Raw genomic sequence first — 22,020 nt, 5'->3', positions numbered from 1 at the left:
CATCCCAGCCCCCTCCCCTCTGTATCCCATCCCCCTTTTCCCATAGGATGCTCCCTCCATGCCTTGTCTTGAACCACCCAGTTCTGAGCTGAACGCTCACCCCTCTGCCCAAAGTCCAAATTCAATGAAACCTACTGTGGTCCAAGCAGACTTTTGGGTGCCCAAGGCACCTGTCCCTTTAGCCTCACGGAGTTGTGTGTTCCCCCTGGTTTCATGGACTCACAGGTCTTTGATTTTTGGCCTCTCAGTCTCCACTTCTGTGTGTTAAAGGTGGGAGCCATTTTCTCCCCATCTACACCGATCTTCCCCCACGCCCCCAAGCACTTCCAGATAGCCCTGGAAGCTGCAAAGCCCATAGGGGGTGTGTGTGTGTGTGTGTGTGTGTGTGTGTGTGTGTGTGTGTGTGTGTGTGTTTCTTTTGATTCTAGCTTTTGTTCAAAGGACAAAGACCACAGGACTCCCCCCCGCAAGACACCCCACATATTCCTCAAATATTGTTTCTGATTATACAAGCAGTAGATATTTTTTTAAAAATCCAAAGACTAAAAGGGATTAAAAATCCAAAAGTCTGGCCTCTCACAGACAATTCCTAATTAACATTTTAACAGTATCCTTCAAGACCTAATACCTTCATAGTTCCCTCTCCCAGATAGGTTGTCTGAAGGAGGACAATAATTTTAAGAGTTCTTCTGTGGCTTGCATGGCCACAGGGTACTAGGAGTCTCCAAGTAAGTCCTCCAGAACCATCATTCCCTATGAAAAGAGTTTGCATGGCGTTACACAGGCCGTTACCAAGCCGAGCCCAATAGCCGATGCCAGACTCCTGCCCTTTCCAGATTTTGGATAAACACAGTTGTTAAAATTGGCCGTGTAGACTGTTAAAGTCTGCTGTTGAGCCTGTGAGGCTCCAGATGTGGGGCTGGGGTAAGAAAGACCTGTGAGACTATGTCACTGGGCCACCCCCAGTTCCCACAGAGGCAGGCTTTCTCTGCCTCCAAAGGCCATCCTGCCCTCCGACATTATCTAACTCTGTGTCCCAGAGAGGAAGATGGACCATCGCAGGTCAGGAAGACAGACCAGTGGGAGTTTACTAATGTACTTATTGTGCGCCCTATCAGACGGAAACGCTGGGACCCCTGGACGTTTCCTCCCTTGCTGTCTCTGCACCCCGCCCCATTCAGGAAGGAGTTCAGGGTTGGGCCTCCCACCTGGGTACCAGCCTGGCATGTGCCCTTTCACACCTGCAGATGGCAGGGAGGGAGAAGGTGGGCCTCCACAGTGGGTTCTTTCTTTTTTCTTTGCTTCCCCTCAACTGTGTTTTGACCTGCCTTGACCTGCAGCTGAGGAGAGAAGTCCAGCATTGCTGGAGGCAGAGTCAGGATGTAAAGCTGTCACCTCAGGTGTGAGCCCCACGTCAGAAACCAAAACACACCGCATCTCTCACCTGCGGCGTCATTGTCCTGGGGATTCCATACCACTGACCTTCTGGGGCCCGGGGCTGTTTTATCCCTCCCCAAAGCAGGATGTTCCTGATGTAGGGGACTTGTCTCTTTACTTGACCCCTATGGGCCCCTGTTACCCAGACACGCTCTCGGTCTTGAATTGACAGGCTGCCTGTGGCCTCCCGCTAGAGGGCTAATTCATAGCTTTCACACCACCCTGTTGCCCGGGAACTGGTTCCACATGGCTCCGGTGGGAGCCGGGGGAGGGTAGCCTGTTTGGAAAGCTGAGGTGTGCCCTTCTCCTTGGCACTCAACAAGGGTGCTTGTAGCAACTTGGCATGTGTGGAGGCTGAGGCAGGGCAGCCCTGGCTGGGTGTGACTGAGGGGGCAGTACTGTCCTGCCCTGGCTCTGGGAGTGGCACTCAGCCACCTCTGCCCAGGCTGGCTAGGCAGTGAGTTCACCCGCCAGGACCCAGCTCCCCAACATTTCTGCCTTCTCTTCCTAGATCACCTGAGGTTTTCCCAAAAGCTCTCCTTCTTGCACCCAGCCATGTCCTGCTGACCAGACTCTAAAGGAAGCCTGGACAGTTCCCAGTGGAGCTGATGGGTGGGAGACAGAGTGGAGTGGCAGCTCTGGGGCCCTTTGGCTTCCTGGGCCAGGAATGTCACACGGGAGCGTGGTCCCTTCTAGCTACAGTGATGAGTTAAATGAGGTAGACTGTGCAGCACCTGGCAAAAAAAATCTAGTCTGTTGGGTGTGTCCCTCTCGGTATCTGAGGCCAAACACCTGGGTGTTTACACCAGGATGATTGAGTGAAATTCCTGCAAGAGTGACGCCAACAGGCAGCCTCAGGCATCCATTCTTGCCCCGTAACCCCACCCCCACCCCGCCCCGCCCCCACGTACACCTAGATTCGTTGCTATGGGATCAGCAGGAGAGCCAGGCTTGGAGGCTCCTACTCAGAGAGAGCAGTTGGCCCTCCTACTTGGTGACCTGTCCCCATTCTCATCAGGATTGTGATGTGACGTTTTTTTCCAGAGGCGTATGGGGGAGGGGGGGGGGCCGCGGGGTGCTCTCTAGACCAGGTGGGCAGTGAGGAAGGGAACCTGGGGACTTCAAGCCTCCGTGTTGGCCTCTCCCCGGGGCTGGCAGACTTCCTAATAGTGGCTTCCCCTCCTTTCTTCCAGCCGCCGGTGGCCTAATTGAAGCTCTTGCCTCTTAAGTGACACGGCTTACTAAAATCGTATTCCGATGCTGCTGCGGGGGCTTTCTGCAGGAGCTCCCCGGCTGAAACCATCCGGCAGGCGCTTCTTTCGTAGGCCTGCCAGCAAAGTGAACTCCCCTCCCCCCCCCCCTCAGGCATTTCCACCGAGGGAGCTAAACTTGGGGGAATCGTGAGGTAGGAGGCTCCTAAAGGAGGAGAGGCACTAAGACGCGCCGCAGGAAGCAGCTTCCACCGCAGGGGCCAGAGTGACAAAGGGGCCGCCCCGCTGGGCTTAGAACCTCGGAGCTGCACGTAGGCAGGGATGCTGGAGGCTGGAGCAGAAGGGCCGCGGTGGAAAGAACAGCAGTGGGACTCCAGGGAGCCTTCCCTTTTTCATCTAGTGCCCCCTGGTGGCAGGATCCAGCAGGATGGCAGATGGCAAACGGAATTCAAAGGATTCCCGCTCCCACCCAGCAAAGGGCAGTGATTTGAAGTCGGGCACTGTTTTCTTAATGCCTTTCTCCACCCTGCTCGCTCACCCCGGGGCCAGCCAGGTATTTGCCTCTTGTCAATCTCAGGGAAACGCTGCTTCCCTCATACCATCTTGCCTCCGTCCAAACTCAGATGAAACATTCTAGAAGTTGGAAAGGCCAGCCCCGCCTAGCACAGAGTGTGTTCCGAGAACAGCATTCATCACCGTGCCCAGGACACGGCAGGATCCAGAACTCTGAGCAAGTAAATCGGTTCCGACAGTCACCGTGCAAGCAGAGTTGAAAACATCTTGTCTTCTAAGGGATGCTTACCGCTTTAAGAAAAGGCATGGCTGTCTCCCTCCCATCTCACCCTGCCCCTCCCCTAGGCCCCTGAAACCTGATCTAATCCCTTTGCACGCGGGTAATTTATTGGTCTATTGGGCTTTTCTTGGTGGCAAATTACATTGTCTTTATTCCTGGGCTCAGGCCCTGGAGCGACTCACCACATTCCTAAAACTCCTTTCTCATGGTTGATCCTTCACACCCCCTCTGGGCCGCGGCAAAATAAGTTTTATTGGGATGCTTTGTCATGCAAACAGGGTGGTAATAAGCGCGCTATTATTCTGAAAGATTGGGCTTGATTAACAGTTCAAAGGAGGGCTAAGGAACAAACGGAGCATTGGCTGTACTGGGCCGTGGATATTTTTCATCCTGCTGGTTGGTGTTCTGGGATCCTTGCATTGCCTTCCTGTTTCCCAGAGGTGCTGATTGCCACCCACAGAAAATAATTGAAGATGAGCCTGAGCCATGTTCCCTCTCTACCGTGGCTCAGTCCACAAGGAAGGCAGGCACCGTGGAGCTGTCTCAAACATGTGATTGGCTAGCTATGGGCAAATACACGGAAGTCCCAGGTTTCCACCAGAGGCAGAGTTGGACACAGATGTTGAAGGGAGGTGGGGTGGACCTGGCTTCTGAAACCACAAACTATGCCTTAACTGTGGAATACGGAAGTGAGAGGGTTGTCAGGATAAAGATGGGGAAGCCCTGTACTTGGGAGATTGGTAGGCAAATGGAGGGAGATGGGTCCTGGTAGCTACCTTCCAGAGGCACTGGAGCTGTACAGGCTACTCGAGGCTCTCAGGGGAACGGCTGCAGGGTCAGGCCAGAGAAGGCAGCACCGGAGTGGAAGCCTGGGTGCACCTCTGTGTACCTCAAATGACAAATGTGGGCAGTTACATTTAGCCTAGATCTCTGTGGCTCTAGAACAGAGAACATAGAGGAAACTCCCTGAGAGGCCGCTGGAAGTGTCCAGAACAGGAAAAGCCAGCTCACCCTAGCAAAGGTGTGTATCTTGGGGACAACGGCAGGTGTCAGCCACCTTAAGAAGTGAGCGTCGCAAAGCCGGGAGTGGTGCCATCACTGGTGTTTGGGAAACGCAAACAGTAGGATCCAGAGTTCAAGGTCAGCCTCAGCTACATAGTGAGTTCAAGGCCAGCCTGGGTCTCCTGAGACCATCTAAGTGTTCAGGCACAAAGGGACCCTAGGTGACTCACCCTGAAGCAGTGGCCCTACTGGCCCAATCAGAAATTGACGAATAGTTCACATGATTGCACCCTGGGATTTTAGGACAAGTTCAGGGACTTCCTGTTGTTAAGTCCGGGTAGAACCACTGTCCTTGCAAGCTTCTGGGTTCTCCTGTTTGTCCTGGTGTCCTTTCTCTGGACAGTAGCTAATCCTAAATGTTGGTGGACTCCAAAAGCGTGGGTTAAAACAAAGTGTGCAGAGCACACAATGCCTCCTCGCGGGCTTTGAGGAGTGTCAGGCCCTGTGAGGTAGGTACCTTTGTACTTGGGTGAGGTCGAGCACCAGGCAGTGAGTCAAACCCCAGAGCATCCTCAGCCCCACAGTGACTGGAAAGAGAAAAACTGGTGAAATGTCTCAGAAGGTTGATGGTGCTCACTACCAAGACCTGAGTTAGATTCCCAGAACCCACATGGTAGGACAATGACTCCTGCAGGCTGTCTTCAGACCTCCACACATGTGCTACAGCATGGACACACACATACACACACACGCACATGCGTGCATGATATATACGCACGTGTAAAATATCTTTCTTAAAAAGAAGAAATAGGAAAACGTTTTAACTACTAATCATATCCACTCTGGCCACCAGGTGAGGTGAGGCCACTTCCCCAGAAAAGAACAGTGACCTGCCATGCAGAGAGCACTGAGGGACTTGCTCAGAAAGGCTGGCTTCCCCTGTTTGCACAAGCTGCTGTAAGATTTGTTACACACACTCAAACGCTTCTGCTTTCCATGAAGACTGGCCTCCGAAGTCCCGGATTACTGCCTGGAATCTCTTGCGTGTGTGTGTGTGTGTGTGTGTGTGTGTGTGTGTGTGTGTGTGTGTGTAATATGTACATATCACATTGGGGGACTTCTGATAGGGGACCCCACAGCTTTTGCTTTTTGATGCTGCACCAGGTTGCCTGTAGGTCCCTGACCTCTAAGAGGCCTGTGGTTGGTGATTTAATGCAGTGGACATGGTGTGCAGGCTGATGCCTCTATAGAGGTCAGGGGCTTTTCAGCTTACTGCCTGTGACGACAGTCCAGTCTTAGTGTCTTTGAGGTCCCTCCCCAAGGTCCTTAAGAAATGGCAGCTCTGTGTACATCATTTCAGGCTGACAGACCCCAGAGAGTCATGTTACCATCTGAACGTAGCAGAGGGCACTCGTGGGCACACCCACTTCTGGCCCCGACTTATCACCGTCAGTATCCTCTTGCAGGCTGCTGCCCTGCTCTGAGCTCTGATGTCTCCATCCGCAGTGGGAGAGTTCAGCCTTTTTCTGAGGCTCTAATGAGGATTCTTAAGGCTGGCTTAAGGCCTCAGGGAGCTTTGGGGCAGCAGGGGGAACCTCAAGAGTCAGAGGTAGGTCATTTCTCAGCAGCATCTGCTTCAGGCGGCCCTCCACAAGCCTTCCTGCCAGGAGGGCGCAGAATCAATTTGTGCTGTGACAACAGAACTGCCGGGGGCCCCGGGGAACTGATCATCTCAGATGGCGTCTTGAGGGAGGACTTGTAGGGAATGCTTTTTTTTTTGAGAAGCATAGAATGGGGCTGAGGAGATGACTCAGTAGATAAAGTGCTTCCCTTGTGAGCTCCAGGACCTGAGTTCAGATGCCGAGCATTCAAATAACAGCCAGGCACAGTGGAGCGTGTCTGAAGCCCTGGCCCTGGAAGGATGTGAACAGGTGGATCCCGAGGGCTTGCTGGCTAGCCGGTACAGCCAGAACATCATGTTCCAGGTTTAGGGAGAGACCTTGTCTCAAAAACTATGATAAAGCACCTGACATCAACCTCTAGACTGCACGCACGCACGCTACACACACAGGGGTGGAGGTGGAAGATACCTGCCTACAAATACTATACACATGCATACCCCACCCAGAGAGAGGAAGGAAGGAAGGGAGGAAGGAAAGAAGACAGAAAGACAGAGAGAACGACGCATAGAAACACTCCCAAGACCAGTGCACATCTGAAGCACACTTGTGGCTTTGTGACCTAGGGCAGCTCCACCCGCTGCGGCCTCCCACTGGTAAAACTAAGATTAAAAAAAAAAAAATCCTGCCTCCAGGGTAGCAGTGAAGGCCTAAGATGAAAGCAGTTTGGTTTTTGAGGGGGGAGAAGACAGCAGTTCGGAAACTGAGAGCTGTGGGTGCTTCCTGCGTGCGTCAAGGAAGCGAAGAAGAGAGAAGCTGGTTCAAGGCCTGGGCGCCTTTTTTGCCGGTCAGTGGAGGGCAATAGTAAACCCTGGAGCCACGGCAAAATTAAAGGCGGTGTGGGCACATCTGGTGTGCCGTGGTGAGTCCCCAAGTCACACCAGTAGTGCTAACGACAGTTGAACAAAGTTCACAGCACAAACCTCTTCCAAGGAGCCTCTTTCTTGAGTTCTGCAGACTTGCCCAGTCAGCACCTCTGGCCCTGCCCACCCCACCCCCCTGCATGACTGTGGCTCAAGGTGGTCACGCAACTGCAGGTTTGACCTGGATGCCTGTCCCAAACCCCAAGTGCCCCCCTAAGCTGTGCCCCGCCCCCTTTTCTGTGAGACTAGCTAGGTATTGCCTGTGACACAAATCTGTCACTTGCTGTTGGCTTGACACTCAGTCTCTTCCCCCGAGTCTCTCTGGGTGGAGAAATAGCAAGTGTCCCTGTTTTTCTTTCTTGCAGAGAGTCCAAGGTTTCTTCATTTGCTCACTAGCAAAGACGAAATAGACTTCGCAAGTTCAGATCCCAGCCCTTCTGATTGCTCCATCCTTCAAGTGGGGGTGGCGTTTTGGGGAGCCACGAAAACTCCAGGGAGGGTAGGGTTGTGGAAGCAGGAAGTGGGTACCCTGAATCAGACTGGGCCATAGGTCACCCGGGCCGACGGGGCAAGAGCTTACTCGCCATTTCTTGGTTAACACCCTGTCTTTCTGCAGAGCCAAGGGAATGATGCCAGGCCTGGGTCACCCTGGGAACAGGTTTATGAAGTGATGGAAGACCAGAGCATGTGAGGCTAAATCTGCCTAGACCTTTGATACCTGGCTAGATGATACCTCCATTGATAATGGCTGCTTATAAAGAGGACCCAGGCAGGAAATGCGGGAGGGTAAGGTTTTTAATCTCTGTACCAGTCAATGCAGGCCCTATAACACCACCACCTGGCAGAAGTCATACACAATTCCCATTTACTTCTCATGCTTCTAGAAGGAGGGTCAACACAACCAGCTTGGGTTCCAGGGAGAGTTTCTTCCTGGCTTGCAGATTGCCGACTTCTTTAACATCTTCTTGTAATGGGGAGAGAGCAAGCTCTGGTGTTTCTCGTAAGGACACTAATGGCATGATGGCATCCCCCACCGTCATAGTGTCGTCTAAGCCTAGACGCGTCTCAGAGGCCATAATTCAAAGGCTGTTATCTTGGGGACTGGGACTCATTTGTGTGTGTGTGGGTGGGTGGGGGGGAGGTGTTCAATCGATAGCACACACCGTGGTGAAAGGGAGGTGGAAAGTGATGGTCTGACGACATCAGTGTGTGTGGAAAGTGTGGCCCTTAGACACTTGGGCCCTGAGGTGGTCTAGGGTGAGTATGAACGGTCACTGGATTGAAGGAGCTGCCCAACTTGGGTAATATGAGTCAGGGTGGGGAGGGGGATCCACTGAGCTCAGGAGTGCAGCTCAGGCCTCTGTGGGGGCAGGGAAGGGGAAGGAAGGGCTAAATCCCAGTGGAAAGCGGGGCTTGAAGAGGAGGGGGACTGACCGCCACCCTTTCTATCTCCTACCATCACTTCTAGCCTGGGCACATTGTGCCCCTCCCTTTGGTAGGCTGGGACCCCCGTTTATTGCACGCCCCCTGGGTCTCACTCATGCTGTGAGCATATCATTCAGTCTGAAGCCAGCCCTTAAGGCAAGTTCTTTGCAGATAAAGAAACTGAGGCAGAGTCAGGTCCTCACAACTACTCTGAGAAGTGAAATTGAGCCCAATGTCTTCCTTCTGCTGCCTGCCACCCCACATGCCACTGTGACCCTCAGACCTCTCTATTTCCTCTGTCCTGGGCAACCATAGAGAACTTTCGCCACATGGCTGAGAAACAGAGTAAATGGGGCAAAGAAGTCCACTTAGGATCCTGGAGTTTACCCAGGAGTAGGGAGCTAACGGAAGGCCTAGGTTCCTGGGTGTAAGAAGAGTGACCTGCTGCCATCTGTCAGCCACAGCTGTGCCACCGGCCCCATTTGGAGATGGTCAGCTCTGAAGGAGGGTGTGGGCATGGGTAGTCGAGGGGCTCCACCCTTTGTTCTTCCGTCATGGTGAGGATGAGGTAAGATGAACCCAAGTGTAGTCTCCAGTCACGACAGACGCCATGTCTGGTGCTTTTCTCACATACCCCTCTTCGTGATTCTGAGACAGCGGAACAGCAAGCCAGCATTCTACTCCCAGGACTGGGGTAGTCAGAGGCCGTTGGAGCCAAGATGAAGGGCAGGTGGCCACAACAGTTCCTGTGTGCCCCTGTTCCCACATACCATCTGGAGGGGCAACACCCAGGGTTTTCTGTGTCCACATGAACCAGACCCTCAGGCACCACAGGTTGTGGATATCAGGATCACATCTTATGGATTCCAGGAGGCTGCACGTTGTGGAGTCTCACAGTGCTCCATGGCTGCCATCCCTCTACACAGCAGGCACCAATGGACCAATGGCCTGGGCTGATGGACCGATCCTATTTTGTTCAATTGTGTTTTGAGACAGGGTCTCACTGTGTCACCCAAATTCTCCCAGAACCCTCCTGCTGTTGCTTCTCAAACGCTCAGATTTTGAACATGCACCACCCTGCCTGGCTCTGGTCTGATACAAGTCAGCCTTCTTCCATTTACATAAAGCTATACAAATGGGAAAACTGTAACTCTTCTATCCAGTGTTTTCCCTAATGCTCAAATAAATACATAGCTTCTCAAACTAAAAGAAAAACATGTTCAACAGGTACCAACCAAAATGAACTTGTTTACTAAAGGTACCAAAAACACAGGTAGCCTGAGTCTGAGCCTAGACCCGGAGTCTCAAGATGGAGACTGACTTCTCCATAGCTCGTGCCTTAGTCACTGTTCTGTTGCTATGAAGAAGCATGACCAAGGCAATTCTTATAAAAGAAAGCATTTAGTTGAGGGCTCAATTACAGTTTAGAGGTTTAGTCCATGATCATCATGGCAGGAAGCAGACAGGCATGGTACTGAAGCGGTAGCTGAGAGCTTTACATCCTGATCTGCAAGCAGCAGGCAAAGAGAGACTGGACTTTCCAGGGGCTTTTGAAACCCCAAAGCCCACCTCCAGTGACATGCCTCCAACAAGGCCACACCTCCCAATCCTTCCCAAACAGTTTCCCTCCCTGGTGACTAAGCATTCGAATACATGAGCCTATGGGGATCATTCTTATCCAGACCACCACAGCTCAGGTGTAAGACCTGGCATAGACACCTTTAGGAGCAGAGTGCAAGCACTCCTATCCCCTAAGTAGGTCAGAGCTCCATAGCAGACCGGCAGGCACACATCAAAAACAAAGGTATTCCCAGGGAGCCCTACTGGGAGGAGTAAGTGTTCCCATCAGGCTACCCTCAAAGAGTTCTTCTCATTTTGATGTGAACCTTGATTTTTCAAAGGAAATCCGGCAGAAAAGAAACAAACTGAATTTTTCAAGGTTACAAGCCAAGTTACCCAGGTCCAGCCCCTTTCCCTTCTGATACCTCCCTTGCCAGCATTGGGCCGTGACCTTCTGGCTGGACCTCCAGCCCCTTTTATTCTAGGACCTGCATAGAAACGTTGATCCTGCTGCATGGGCATATGCCTGACCATTCATCGCCACTGTAGGTTGTGTGGAAGAATCTAGGAGGCCAGGAAAGGCTAGATTGTTTATGTCCAGACACAAGGTGTAGGTATGTTAAAGCCTCAGTTCTCAGACATGGCCATCTCTAAGGTCTCAAGGTTTGTGAATGACTTTATTTGCCAGCCAGGTAGCTCGGTGGGTAAGTGCGTGACATACAAACCTAGCAACCCGTTCAATCCCCAGAGCCCATGCAAGAAGCTCCACAGTCACACACAGGTCTATAATGCCAGTGCACCACTATGGAGAGATGAGAAGTAAAGATAGATGGGGGTGCAGGGGGGTCTGTCAGAATCTCATGGGCCAGCCAGCCTGGAGTAGGAAGCATAGCAGGAACAGTTAGCTAGAAACCCTGCTTCAAAAAGGTAGCACACAAACACCAACTCCCCAAAGATGTCCTCTGGCTTCCACATGTAAGCCGTGGCAGGTGCAGGTGCACACACAAACACATCCTCCTAAATTACAATAACAATAACTAGAGCAGATTCAAGGTGACTCTTTCCATCAGCTTCCCAGACTGTAGGAAAGAGAGAGATGACCAAGGAAGCTGGTTCCTCTGTGACAGGATACAATCATCATAGCAGCCAACACTGATTGAATTTAATAGTGTTTCCTGCCCACCCTAAGAAACAGTCCCTGGGAGCTCAGGACCGAGGACCTCCAGAGAGTGAGGACCAAGACCTGTGGCAGAGTCCCTCGGTGTGACAGGAAGGATCCCCCAGGAAAAGTTGAAGTCAGTTTGGTATTATGTCTTTGTTCTGCCCTGGTGGTGGGACTGGAGAATGCATTGATTGATAAGGTTTCCACACTTAAAGCTATTGGCCCCATGGCTGTGTAAGATAAATCATTAACACTCAACACATTCACACAGTAGATCGTATTGTTATTCCTTATTTCAAATGAGTGTAAAGATGTAGAGAGTTCTGCAAGGTCTCATGGTAGCAGGAATTGGGGCACATATTTAACAGTAGGGTTTAAATGCCTATCACATATCACATTTGCTAGGCATTGGCTAGAATTCTTGGAGGTAGCGGTGAAGTATAAGTGAGTATCTTGTTAGTTTATTTGTTAGCTTTCTTATGTATTGGCTTTTTTTTTTTTTTTTAATGCCCAAGGATGGTTAGTCAACCATCACCATCCGGCTAAATGCAAATGTTGGCCCTTTTCTGCAATCTGGTCCATGTGCCTGGACTCTGCTCACCGTAGCGGGCTATGCAGAAAAATCTGGAAGGCTAGATAGGGCAAGTTACTCCACAGTTCACTTATCAGTGGACATGTATTATAGGTCGCAGCATCTTAGGTGAGGTCTCCCCGCACCTCTAACCCACAGAGGTCTATAGAAGAGGGTCCCAATATGATGGCGCGTCTGTTCTTCTCCATAGCCGTCACCCCCTGCAAGATCCTGAAGTGCAACTCTGAGTTCTGGAGTGCCACGTCGGGCAGCCACGTCCCCGCCTCGGACGACGTACCGGAGTTCTGCGCGGCCCTGCGCACCTACGCCCTGTGCACGCGGCGCACAGCCCGCACCTGCCGAGGCGATCTGGCTTACCACTCGGCTGTCCATGGCATAGAGGACCTCATGAGCCAGCACAACTGCTCCAAGGACGGCCCCACCTCCCAGCCACGCCTGCGCACGCTCCCCACCCGCTGGGGACAGCCAGGAGCGCTCGGATAGCCCCGAGATCTGCCACTATGAGAAGAGTTTCCACAAGCACTCAGCTGCCCCCAACTACACTCACTGCGGCCTCTTCGGGGACCCGCACCTCAGGACTTTCACAGACCACTTCCAGACGTGCAAGGTGCAAGGCGCCTGGCCGCTCATCGACAATAATTACCTGAACGTGCAAGTCACCAACACACCTGTGCTGCCCGGCTCTGCCGCCACCCGCCACCAGTAAGGTAAGGGGTTTATGGCAAGGATGGGGCAGGCCTGCGGGAGAGGGGGGCGGGGGTCACAGTGTTCAGGCTCTGCTGGCGCCAGGATGACTTGGGCCCCACTGGATTCTTATAGTCAGTAAAGAGGCAAATGGTTTAGAAAGGAATGTTCTGGAGATTCCTTGTCTGGAGATAAACCAACTTACAACTATGTCTGTATTTTTGCCTCTAGTGTGGCATTTCTCAGACTTCTGGACATTGCTCACAAGGAGTCATGAGACCACCCCCCACCCACCCCTACCCCCACCCCTGCTCTGGTGCGGGAAATCAGCATATACAATATATAGGTTTATTTGCTTATTTGTTCAACTTCTCTAAGTATTTCATACATGAGTACTGTATTTAAATCATTTCTACCCCTTTCTCTTCCCACACCAACTCATGTGTCCCTCCCAAACCTTTCAAATTATTGGCCTCTTCTTTAATTATTGTGGTATATATTGTATGATACACAACCTACTGGATCCGTTTAGTGTTGTCTGTATACAGGCAATCATTAGCTGCTGAGAGAGGAAGACTCGGTCTCCTCAGGGCTGAGCCCCTGATAGGTTAGTCCCCAAGTGCTTAGCCCTAAACACGTACACTCTTTAATTAAGCAAACGAGAGTAAGAATAGCCTAGCGTGGCACAGATACGAAAAGCCATCTCTGAGTGAGGTTGGGTACGGTAACAGTAAATGTTTGAGAGACTTCGCTCCTGATATATGTGCTTACGTGTGTCCAAATGTGCCTCACAGGTGAAGATGTGAAATGGATTTCCTACTGTCCTTGTAGTTCTAAAAACAGAAGTTCAGAGGGCGCTGCAGAAATGGCTTAGTCAATAAAGTGCTGGCCGTACAAGTGTGAGGACCGAGTTTAGATCACCGGCACCCACACGGAAAGCCATGCCGCAGCACAGGCCTGTGACCCCAGCCGTGGGAAGGCAGAGACAAAAAGCCCCTGCCTGGGCTTGCTCGCCGGCCAGTCTAGCTGAATCGATGAGCTTCCGTTTCAACGAGAGACACACACACACACACACACACACACACACACACACACACACACACACACCTCAAATTAGGAGAACTAGTTGAGGAAGACACCTATATTGACCTGACCCCTATATATCCATGGACTCAGACACACTTCACATACGAACATAAATCCATAAATACAGAGTTCAGAAATATTCCCCAAGCACTCATTGTCAAGCCTCTGGAATAGTCTCACCCCCAGACTCTTATCTTGGTAGAAACATGTTAAAATCCAATCAGAGGAGTCTGGTCTGTGTTCCTCTCTCTGGACCAGTGGCCTTGCCGCCTCTGCGGCTGCATTTATAAATGCAGCAGCTGTAGAAGGTGAGAGTACTGCTCTCTGCATCCCTGCTCCAGGATGCATGCACGCCTCCTGGCTGCTTGGACCACTTCGATGAGTGATGGGGTTGGACTTTCTTTTCTTTTCTTTTTTTTTGGTTGTTGTTGGTTGGTTGTGGTTTTGTGTGTGTGTGTTTTGTTTTGTTTTGTTTTGTTTTAAGCTCTCAGTGGAGTCTGGGGATGTGATACAGTCCTTAGATTGCTTGCCCAGCATTCAGTCCCCAGCACCACATAGAACTAGATATGGTGACACGTCCCTGTAATCCCAGGACTTAGGAAATAGAGCAGAAGTATCATTAGTTCAAGGTTACCCTACATAATGAATTTGAAAGCAGTCTGGACTATGTGAGACGTTGTCTCAAAAATAAAAAAGAGACAAACAGATCATTCAGTAGTTTTTATGTAGGTTCAGAGGCCAGGGCTGTGGGATGAGATAGATGAACAGCCTAAACTACTGGGTGGAGTTCTGCCCTGTGTCTCCTTGACTTATCTGGACCCTGAGAGGAGAAGAGAGCCTTGAGTGCCTGGAATGGGGGAAGACAGAATGGAGTGTGGACCAGCCTAACAGAGTACTCCAGGGGTCATCCAGAAGTCCTCTCTCCTCCTCCTTGGGGCCAGCCCTCTCTGGCTATTGTAGCTCCTTTTGACCGAACAGGAGGTTCCAGGAGTCAAAGGGACTTCCCCACCCAAAACTCCTGAGCGTGGAATGTTCTCCACTGCCGTGGAGCCAGCTAAAGGCCACACTCATTCTCCAATCCAAGGAGGGCTCCCTGTCTGGGTGGCAGGTCTCAAGTCCTGCTCCCAAGCCAGTGCCTGAAACACCTAAGAGTCATGGCCCCATTTCCCAGGCAGAGAGATATTCCTACCAACCCCAGAATCTCTGTCCCCTGCTTCCTTCTGCCGGGAGAGGGGAGTGTCTCCAGTGACCTCAGACTTGCCAGGAGGTAAGAAAGCTATCAAGGTGAGGGGAGAGTACTGTCAGGCAGTGGGGACATGTCTGCCCTCCTCAGTGCCTGGCCTCTGTGCTGCCAGCCCCGTCACCAGAGCTCCCTGGGGCTTCCAGGCTGGCTAGGAGACAGTGGGTCTGTTTCCCCAGGAGGAATGTGTTGGAAGTCCACATGTTAGACTGGGCCAGGCTGGCGCACAAGGCTGTTTCTGTTTCTTCTCTCCCTGCCACACCCTAGAAGAGGACAGTGAGGTGACCTGGCAGCCAGAAAAAAAAATGCTCCATCGCCACCACTTCCTTCTACTCTGGTGGCCCTGACCTACCAAAGGAGTTCTCTTTCTGGGCCTTCCTAGTGGGTAGGAAGCAGATGGGTCTTCACCATGGTTGCCCTACCAGCTTTCAGAGTACTAGATCATGGTGCCTAGAGGTCAGCGAGGCCAGAGCACCCCCCACCCACCCACACGCACACCCTCCTGCTCCTCAGAAGACTTCAGGGTGCCCCAGGCAAGGATCCAAACACCTTCCTGTAGCATTCAGCTGCTCACCACCCTCCTTCCCCAGAGCCAAGGTAAATGAATGTTGGGAGCCTGAGGCGGCAGCTTCTAAATGCAGCAACAAACACAGCTTTGGAATAGACCCAGTCCCCCTGCCCCAGTCTGTGGGCTCCTGAGGGCTGGCATCTAGGTCCTCAGGGAGACCTGAGGATATAAGGCATGAAGGATGAGGACCAAGGTAGCTGCTGCTCCTCTTGACCTAAGAAGGTATCATCACCCAGTGTGACAACAGAGCCCAAACACAGATCTGTGTGTGATGAAGGAGGCTGGGCCTGGACTTCTGCCGCCTTGGAACTTAGGCGGTGTACTGTGAGGCAGCGTACTGTGAGGCAGCGTGACTGGCCTTTAAACACCGGGCTGGGGTACACCTAGACCCCAGCGCTCGACATGGTAGTGCTGTCCGCAAGGCTAGGGAATTAATTGTCCGTTTGTTCCTGTGCTTCGTTCGACACCCTCTCAGAGGTCCGCTCTCATGCAGCCTTGATGCAGGCCTCTTGGCACCAAAGAACGGCCTGAGCAAGAGCGGGAGGCCTTCCCTACCCAGACCAGCATGGAGGTTTCCGGAATGGTATGGGGTTGTGTGGCAGAGCTTGCCGAGACCAGTCCTCCTTCCTCCGTGACCCAGACCTTCGATCTCAGCAGGCAGAGAGCTCTCAGACCCCATCAGCCTGGCTCTGCCAAAGACCAGACAGTGACCGTGTTGGTATCTGTAGCCAAGCCAAACTCAAGACTCAGGACCAGACCGGGAGCCTTGTGGGCCCCAGATGAGCTTACCTCAGTGGCCAGTTTCCACGGCCCTGGCATTCTGCTTGTTCATGGAGCCTCTGGCTCCGCGAGTGTGTGTGTGTGTGTGTGTGTGCGTGTGTGTGTGTGTGTGTGTGTGTGTGTGTCTGTCTGTCTGTCTGTCTGTCTGTCTGATCCCGCCACTCTGATCCCACCTCCTAGTGCCACGCTATGCCCTCCCTGCTGGCAGCTCCTGCCTCATGCCAACAGCCCAACACAGGGTGCTAGGGCAGCAGCATGCTTTGGCTCTGGCACTCCTGGGGAAACTGGGAGGGTCGGCTCTTAGCTGGCTCCAGATGACAGTGAAAGTTCCTGATGGCAGCCAAGGGATGGGGAACATAGGGAAGCAAGGGACGTAAGAGACTTTCACCCCCAGAGCAGTATAGTCTCTGGGAACCTCCTCTCACTGCAGCCTAGACTCCAGCTCCAGCCATGTCCACCCTCCCCCTGCACCCCCCTCCTCTACTTCCCAGAAGCAGCCTAGCCCCTACCTGGGGGCCTTGCTCACCCTCTGTTGTGGAAGCCGCGTGCAGGAAGTCTGGCCCCACATACACACTGCCTCACCTGGGGCTATTGTACATTCCCAGGGCACCGCCATTAGCCCTCCTGGCCCCTCCCTTTATCTTCAAGGGCAGTAGAGAGAGGGTTTTCTACAGACAGACAGACTCGTCAGTCAGCATCCCACTCCACTGCCTCCTCCCAGTTTGGCTGGTGGTGCCCACTTTATAGGCAAGGAAAACTGAGGCTCTGAGGGCAGGAACTCAGCTCTCTACCATCCCCCACCTTCTTTAGCCTTGTTTATTTCCCCCTAGCACTCAGAAGCCTGTTACATCACGTACTTACTCTCTCTGTCTGTCTGTCTCTGTCTGTCTCTGTCTGTCTGTCTCTCTATGTCTCTCTGTCTCTCTCTCTCTCTCTCTCTCTCTCTCTCTCTCTCTCTCTCTCTCTCTCTCTCTCTCTCTCGTGTATATATTGGGGAGGCACTGAGAAGTCCGGGGGGCCCTTTGAGAAGGAGGATACCAAAGGCAGAGAGTCATCCATGCATGGTGGGTTGGCAGCCGGCCGCCAGGCTTTCGACAGGCCCCCTTCATGTTGTTACTTGTGGTTGCTTCCTTGGCACAAGCGCCAGGGAGTCAGGCAAGCCTGTCAGCCTTCCAGGAGGCTGTCTCCATGAGAGATGGCAGCGGTTCGAGCCAAACCAGCCTTTCCTGTTCAGTGATGACACTTGGCAGGCGGGAGCCCCCTTCCCCATGTCTGTGTGGCCTTGCACACCAAACGAGAGTGCACCCTGCCATCCCTCCAGTGGCAGGCCCACCCACTTCCAGACCACCCTGGCCGGGCCACCTTCATCCCTGCAGGTGCCTCCACACCACAGTGGACAAGCTGTTGGCCGGGAAGAAAAGGGGAAGCCGGGCGGACCATATGAAGTCGGATTTTCTTAGGTCAGGGACAGGAGAACTGCTTCATGTTCTTGTGGTCCAAGGCTTACGGCTCTGCATCAGGGACAGGCTCCAGCCTCCTTTGACATCCCTGTGCATGCTGGAAACGGGAGCCCTAGGGAGGGAAGCAGGAAGTGGAGTCCTGTGCTTAGGAAACGGTGTAGCCAGTGCCTACAGGGCTCACACTCTGGGGACTCAGGCCTCCCGGGTCTTTCTCTCACAAGGCAGTAGGAGGGGGCCAGTCCCCTCCTCATACTAGGTGCACCCTACCCTGAACCCGAGGTAACATAGGAGAAGGTTCTTGGTTCTTTTAAAGTCAGAAGGAAGATATTAATATGATCTAGTCCAGACTGTATTCTACACATAGAATCTAAAAGACGTTGGAATAGAAGTTTGGGGTTTGGGTTGGTTGATTGATTGGAGGTGGGGTGGATATTGTTTAGAGTTTTGTTGTTGTTATCATTTTGGTTTGATTTTTAGTATTTCTATAGAGTAAGGAACCCACCCAACCCCCAAAAGCCAGAGTACCCACTCCTAAGAGTCACATGGAGCCTGACTAATGACCCTACTAATGTCCCTTCACCACTCCGGCCTGTGGGCCTATGGTACAGTGTGACAACGGGGCTCTGTGTCTTCTCAGGTCCCAGGACCCCTGGCTGCCACCATTTACTACCTGGTTAGCATGAGGGACCCACAGAACAATGGACTCCTCCAGCAGCTCTGAATACTTGTCAGCCTGTTCAGCCCAAGTGCTCAGAAGCCACTAGGTTCCACTGCTCTGGCCCGAGGACACTCTGCTTACCTGGGCCTCCTAGGCTCTTTGCAGATCTGGTCATCTGGGGCTGCATCCAGGCACTGTCTGCCACCCCCAGTCCTCACATCTGGCCTTTCTGTGGCTCTGAGCCTAGGTTCTTTGACTCATCTACTTCTGGTCCCCACCAGAATGGTTCTGGTTTCTGGTCCTTACACTTATTGGGCCAGAGATTCCTTTAGCACCCCCAGGATTGTTGCCCTTGACCCTGTGAGCCTTCTGAGGCTGTCATCATGGCCCTTTCTGCTGCCACACGTACCTCCTGAGCAGCCAGGTAGAGAGCATCCAGCCTCAGTCAAGCCTCATGTGTCCTCAGCAACCTGCTTCCCTTCCTTGGGTCCCTTAAACCAGCAGATCGCCTGGGGTAGAAGTGGGGGCAGTGTCCCCCTGGAGTCCCATCAGCTAACTAGCCAGGCCCCTCTCTATGAGGAGTGAGCGTCGTTCTACAGAGAGGAGAATGGTAACTGAGCCTGGGAAGGGATAACACGAGGGTTTGGAGGGGTGACAGCGAGCCCCCGCAACTCTGGGTGTCACCTCGCCCATATGCCACCTCCCGCCATGGCTTCAGGCTGGGTTTCCGGGTTTTGGTTGCCCTCAGATGGGCACTGCCCTTGTGTACCCGGTTCCCCATCCCACCTCTTCCCACAGCTGAGTGGTTGGTTCCTAGCAGCAGCTGCAGGAGGGGGCCATCCTTTTCACAGTCTTGTTGTGTCTCCAGCTTGGCATCCTCCCTGGAAAACAACCAGACACCTCAACCAGGGTGACAGGCAGGAAAAATCACACTCGGCCCCTTCCCAAGCTGCCCAGCCTCCTACCCTATGCGCCAGTGGCCAAAAGACCCTACAGCAGCGGTTCTCAACCTTCCTGATGCCACGACCATTTAAGACAGTTCCCCAAGTTGTGGTGACCCCTCAATCATAAAATTTTTTTTGTTGCTACCTCGTAAACTGTCATGTCGCTACTGTTAGGAACTGTAATGCAAATTTTTTTTAGAGATAGAGGTTTGGTGGAGGGGTCACGACCCACAGGTTGAGAACCACTGTCCAAGAGGTTATTAATCCCGGTCCTGCTTTCTGTGGCTGTGTGACCTTGAGTAAGTTACTGCAGCTCTCTGAGCATCTGTAACATTGGGGGTATCGCCTGCCCTTGGAATGCCACAGGAGACTAAGGATAATAACTGCAGTGCCTGGAATGCCAAACACAGGACGTGTCTGGGGCTCTCCGGACACTTACTACTGACCCTACCCAACAGTCTGCCTCCCCTGAAGCAGCCCAGCCCAGCCCTTCACCTGTAGGCCACAGGCTCCATTTGGAAATGACCTCCCTGCTCTGGCCTGCGTGGGAGCTGCAGCCACAGCCTGAAGCCTCTGGCTTTTTTTTTTTTTCATCCTTTCCCTATTCTTCCTCCTCCCCAGCTTTGAAGTGACCCCCAAAACTGCCTCGGAGCCAAGATCTCTGTCCTCGCTTGCACGGATTTTGCCCGTTCATCTGTCCGAGCGTTGCCTCCCTCCCTCCATAATGCCTGCTGCTGGGCTCCATGCAAGCTAACCACGGTGTCCGCAGGCCTGTCCCTTCCTAGCATTCTGGCATCTGGTGCTGCTGGCCTCCCCTGACTTGTGACTGCGCCTCCCTCAGCTCCGCTTCCTCATCACGTTGCCTCCCCTCTCGACTCTGTTTCCCTCAACACGTGTCTCATTCTGCAGACACTTGTGGTTATCCTTGGGCCCACACAGGTAACCAAGTGTGTCTCTACCCCCGTGTCCTTAACCCAGTCACATCTACCAAGCCCCACTTGGTATGCCACACTCATGAGTTGGAATGAATTCGTGTCTAACGTTTGGGGGAGCAGTATTTTAGCCTGACCATAGTGGACTAAGGACCTTTTATTTCTAATTGGAACTTTTAATTTTAACTTTGTTTTTTATTTTATCTTTATGGTTCACCTCCCTCTAGTGAATGAGCTGATTTTTCTAATTAGAGTAGCGAACTAAAGTTTTTCTAAGTAATTTTAGTATGTTAAAAATAAAAAATCCAGGCGGCAGTGGTGGCGCATGCCTTTAATCCTAGCACTGGGGAGGCAGAGGCTGGTGGATCTCTGTGAGTTTCAGGACAGCCAGGGCTACAAAGAGAAACCCTGTCTCAAAAACAAACAAACAAACAAAAAACAATTACAAAAAAAAAGTTAGGAAGAAAAATACTAAGTGTCCAACAGTGTGGTTGGTATTGAACTGTGACCACTATGGAGGATGGCGGGTCCACAGCGCCTCCCAGTTCCCTACAACCTCTAAGGCACATCTCCCCAAATCCTAACCCACTCTCCTCTGTCCCCTTCTCCATAGCTCACTATTATCTTCAAGAACTTCCAAGAGTGTGTGGACCAGAAAGTGTACCAAGCGGAGATGGATGAACTTCCGTCCGCATTTGCGGACGGCTCCAAGAATGGCGGAGATAAACATGGGGCCAACAGCCTGAAGATCACAGAGAAAGTGTCGGGCCAGCACGTGGAGATCCAGGCCAAGTACATCGGCACCACCATCGTGGTACGCCAGGTGGGCCGCTACCTGACCTTTGCTGTCAGGATGCCCGAGGAGGTGGTCAACGCCGTGGAGGACCGTGACAGCCAAGGCCTCTACCTCTGCCTGCGGGGCTGCCCGCTCAACCAGCAGATCGACTTCCAGGCGTTCCGTGCCAACGCCGAGAGCCCTCGTAGGCCGGCAGCTGTCAGCCCCTCTCCTGTGGTCCCCGAGACATTCCCGTATGAGACAGCCGTGGCCAAGTGCAAGGAGAAGCTGCCCGTCGAAGACCTGTACTACCAGGCCTGTGTCTTCGACCTCCTCACAACTGGGGACGTGAACTTCACGCTGGCCGCCTACTATGCCCTGGAGGATGGCAAGGTGCTCCACTCCAACAAAGACAAGCTGCACCTGTTTGAAAGGACTCGGGAGCTGCCAGGGGCTGTGGCTGCCGCGGCGTCTCCCTTGGCCCCCCGGGGGCTCCTTGGCACCTTCACACTTCTGGCCCTGCTGCCCGTGTTGTGGTAGACATTTGGCCACAGAGGATGCAGAGGGAGCCTTGGGCTCTCGCCCCTGGCCTCTCCTTTGTCTGAGGGCCCGGAGTCAGCCACAGGATGCAGGTGGGCTCCCTGGGACCCGGTGTTCTCTGCACCATTCAGCAACAGAGGTGGCCTCTGGCTGAGGATGGCCCGTACCGAGCCGTCCTCAAATGTTTTGGCCGAGGCTCAGGGCCTGGGACAGCTCTCCTCTCTCTCTTAGTGCACGCGACAAGGTTGTGGTGATTGGTGCTGTGTTTTTTGTGACGGTAGAGTTTTGTGAGAGGGAGAGCAGCTCCCTCCACCCCACCCCCACCGTGTGAATGTGCAAACCAGAGCCCCCCCCCCCCCCCCCCCCCCCCCCCCCCCCGTAAGCTGAAGCCCTACCCCCATTACCAGAGAGACACTGGGAAAGTCGGCTCCTCCCACACCCTCCCACACAATGCACTGAGACAGGCCCGGCTGACTGCTGCACACCTACTCTGGGGCCTCTTGTGTGCCCCCTCACATATGCACGCACACACTGTTACACAAGCACACTCGCACACACTAAGCCCGTGGGGACACCCCAAGCCACCACGTTAGTGGAGCTAAAGCAGTTCTTTCCCTAGGCAGGGCCTC

At 52.9% G+C, this 22,020-nt stretch overlaps 1 protein-coding gene across 1 annotated transcript in view; it reads left to right on the top strand.

Annotated features, from left to right (window-relative positions):
• The window catches only part of Rgma (repulsive guidance molecule BMP co-receptor a), a 43,715-nt gene extending 21,975 nt beyond the window's left edge, over positions 1–21,740 (top strand). Inside the window, 4 exon segments of the mRNA XM_052713816.1 lie at positions 11,915–12,171; positions 12,173–12,418; positions 12,420–12,431; positions 20,690–21,740. Coding sequence (XP_052569776.1) covers positions 11,915–12,171; positions 12,173–12,418; positions 12,420–12,431; positions 20,690–21,391 — 1,217 coding nt within the window. The 3' untranslated portion in view covers positions 21,392–21,740.
• Positions 21,741–22,020: the final 280 nt, after the last annotated feature.

Source organism: Peromyscus californicus, unplaced genomic scaffold (assembly GCF_007827085.1).
Source record: "Peromyscus californicus insignis strain IS unplaced genomic scaffold, ASM782708v3 Scaffold_4__1_contigs__length_199733344, whole genome shotgun sequence".
Classification (NCBI taxonomy): Eukaryota; Metazoa; Chordata; class Mammalia; order Rodentia; family Cricetidae; genus Peromyscus; species Peromyscus californicus.
Note: the sequence above shows the minus strand (reverse complement) of the source record. Positions and strands in the feature narration are given on the sequence as shown.